At 33.5% G+C, this 3,074-nt stretch overlaps 1 protein-coding gene across 4 annotated transcripts in view; it reads right to left on the bottom strand.

The window, feature by feature from the left end:
• Nucleotides 1–2,511, bottom strand: part of LOC106474527 (DNA repair protein complementing XP-A cells-like) — a 12,150-nt gene extending 9,639 nt beyond the window's left edge. Inside the window, exon 1 of one of the 4 annotated variants that reach the window (XM_013935218.2) lies at nucleotides 2,410–2,511. Coding sequence is in view for 2 of the 4 variants with exons in the window: in XM_022402850.1 (XP_022258558.1) it covers nucleotides 1,776–1,799 (24 nt within the window). In the remaining 2 variants the exon portion in view is untranslated. Of the gene's footprint in view, nucleotides 1–1,775; nucleotides 1,815–1,867; nucleotides 1,885–2,172; nucleotides 2,202–2,409 lie in introns of those variants that run through there. The other 3 variants (XM_022402852.1, XM_022402851.1, XM_022402850.1) reach the window with 3 other exon arrangements.
• Between the last annotated feature and the right edge of the window lie 563 nt (nucleotides 2,512–3,074).

Raw genomic sequence — 3,074 nt, 5'->3', positions numbered from 1 at the left:
TCATTACTGCAGACCATACTACAGAATATGGACATACAATACCAATAGGTGTAGTACAGTGATATATGTAGATATCAACACTTCATTACTGCAGACCATACTACAGAATATGGACATACAATACCAATAGGTGTAGTACAGTGATATATGTAGATATCAACACTTCATTACTGTAGACCATACTACAGAATATGGACATACAATACCAATAGGTGTAGTACAGTGATATATGTAGATATCAACACTTCATTACTGTAGACCATATAACAGAATATGTACATACAATACCAATAGGTGTAGTACAGTGAGATATGTAGATATCAACACTTCATTATTGTAGACCATATAACAGAATATGGACATACAATACCAATAGGTGTAGCCTGTGCATTATATGAAATCCACTTGACAGAAATTTCAACTTCACATAATCTGTTTCGACTTGAATGAATCAACAAAAATTTGTTCATGTGCATCACCCTTGCCAGAAGAATCCCATGTTCTGATGAGCTATTTCTTGTACATGTACTCATGTGGTATCTCAGAGAGCACGGATGTGTCTTGGTGACATTGGATGCCTAGGACCATAAAACAGAAATATGAGTACAGCATCCTTCTCTCCTTGCATCTGAATAACTCTGGCAATATCAACATGACCAAGTGATGCTAAATCATAGAGAAACCGCAGAGAATGGACCTCACAACTAGGAGTTCATGCACAACTCAGATTACTGTCATGCTTCTGATAGAACTGCCTACATATGAGATGGTGTTCTCAGTATACAATCTCATCTTTTAAAGCTAATAAATCCCAATAGTTAAATCTCAGAAACAGTTTTTAGAAAAGTGGGAATGTTATGGGATGCACTAGAAGTTATAAGCAACCATAACGAACATTGTGAGGCTAGAAGTGGGGTGTATAACTGATTTTATTTTGGCGGGGGGTATTCAAATCATGAAACTTGGGAAAGATATTCTCAAGCTCAGCTCTCTTCTACAGCTCATTAAAGCAACACTATTTTTATATTTTACATATCTTTCCTCTTCCTCGTCAGTGTTTAACACAAAGTACAAATTCAACCTCTACAAAGTAAGACTCAAAGATGCTGAGAACATGTTCATCTTCAACCACACCAATCTGTCTTCATCAAAGACTTGTGTTTGTAAACACTAAAGCTTCTACAATAAAAACGTATTGCTGCTCTTTCCACATACCATCAATGACAAGGACAGATATCTTTTGACCATCAACAACAAGGACAGCTATGTCCTGACCATCAACGATAAGGACAGCCATCTCCTGACCATCAACACAAGGAGAGCTATCATCTGACCATCAACAACAAGGAGAGCTATCTCCTGACCATCAAAAACAAGGAAAGCTATCTCCTGACCATCAACAACAAGGACAGCTATCTCCTGACCATCAACAAGAAGCTTCTCATTAAATAGTCTGGTGTGATGGGCTAAGCAGTACACTTCCCCAAATTCAGTTGTATTTAGTGTTGCTTTTCTTCATCCATTTACACACACACACACACATTTTGCACCTTTCAAGTTTTGGAAAACCAAGTTCTACAAAATTGAAGCTTGTCACAAATTAATGACTCTATATGCTTAATATTCCTTGCAAACATCAATTCCATTTTTCACAGATAGCTGCTATTCCAAATCTTATCATTATCTTCACAGCTGCTATTAAAACATAAACACAAAAATTAACATGTCCCCCCACAACCAATGTTTTCTCTAAGCTGTTGTATGTGAGGCTTTACATCAATTTGGTAGGTGCCTTGCATCAAAAACAACAGGTTGCTCCTGAATTCATCAAGTAGTAATATACACAGGCCTTAAACTTGAACAATACCATGTCTGAATGTAAAGGCTAACACTAACAGGCGTTCAGAAAAGTGCTGGACAGAATAATACTTGTAAGTAGTGGTCAGAAGCATTTGTAGTCCACCTAGTACAAAGAAATATTAGAAGGTTCATTGCCCATAACAACAATTTAATCACTTCAAAAGTATAACTTTTGCCTTAAAGTTAAACTTGTCAAAAAAAACTGATGACTACGATTGAAAGTTGAAATAGAGTAGAAGGTAATGCCAACAGGAAATGTAACCCTAACTGACAAATCTAAGTAACAAGATAACTTATTACTATTAGATTTACTGTCTGATTCTGAGCCTTATATTAGTTGAATCATACACCAATGTTTTCAAAATTTCTGAAGTTGTCAGTACTTAATTCTACAATACGTAACATTGTAAAAACTTGGTTCTTACGAACTGTTATCCTTAGCCCTAATTTAATTATTAAGTGAATTTGCAGTATTTATATATTCAAAAATACTACGATTCGTTTATTGTAAAAAATAGTTTAAAATTTCTGTTAACTAATTAGTTTTACCTAAGCAATTGGAAACAAGTTGAAAAAACTAAAAGGACGATACACGTTCGATTACGATACTAAGTCTGTTCTTAAATTTACGTATTGATCTATGAGTTTCCAAAACTAAACATATGTATAAATTATGTTATTGTTAGGTTATAATCTAAACAACCGACTAACTACATAGTCAAATGTTTTCTAATTAAAATTATATGTATGTATTCGGAACAGTAAAAAAAAAACAAAAAAACGAATATCATATATATATATATATATATATATATATAGATAACATTCGTTCCTGTGTTCACACATTGTAATTACCGTCACAAAAGAAATATCACAGACGTAAAAAAAGGTATTCTAAAACTCATTCCATAGTATTAAATTCAAATAAAAACATTGAGATGTGTGATTTCAAATCAGATAAGCAGTATCTTAGGTCCTTAAATTTTCATCTTCCAACATTAGAAATTTTAATAGACCAACCTGAATAATCCAATCGTTACGTTCAGCGACTTTCCGATTGTTAGTGAATCAATTGGAGAGTGGATGAATATATGACAGAATTATTCTGGTTATAATAGACAAGCCAAACAACTTTTATTGCTGTTATCATCAAACATTTATTAAAAGAAATGTTTGCCCTAAATTAATTACGTTCTTTTCTGTATGTTTGTTTG

Source organism: Limulus polyphemus, unplaced genomic scaffold (genome assembly GCF_000517525.1).
Source record: "Limulus polyphemus unplaced genomic scaffold, Limulus_polyphemus-2.1.2 Scaffold7327, whole genome shotgun sequence".
Taxonomy (NCBI): domain Eukaryota; kingdom Metazoa; phylum Arthropoda; class Merostomata; order Xiphosura; family Limulidae; genus Limulus; species Limulus polyphemus.
This window is presented reverse-complemented; position numbering and strand designations above follow the sequence as displayed.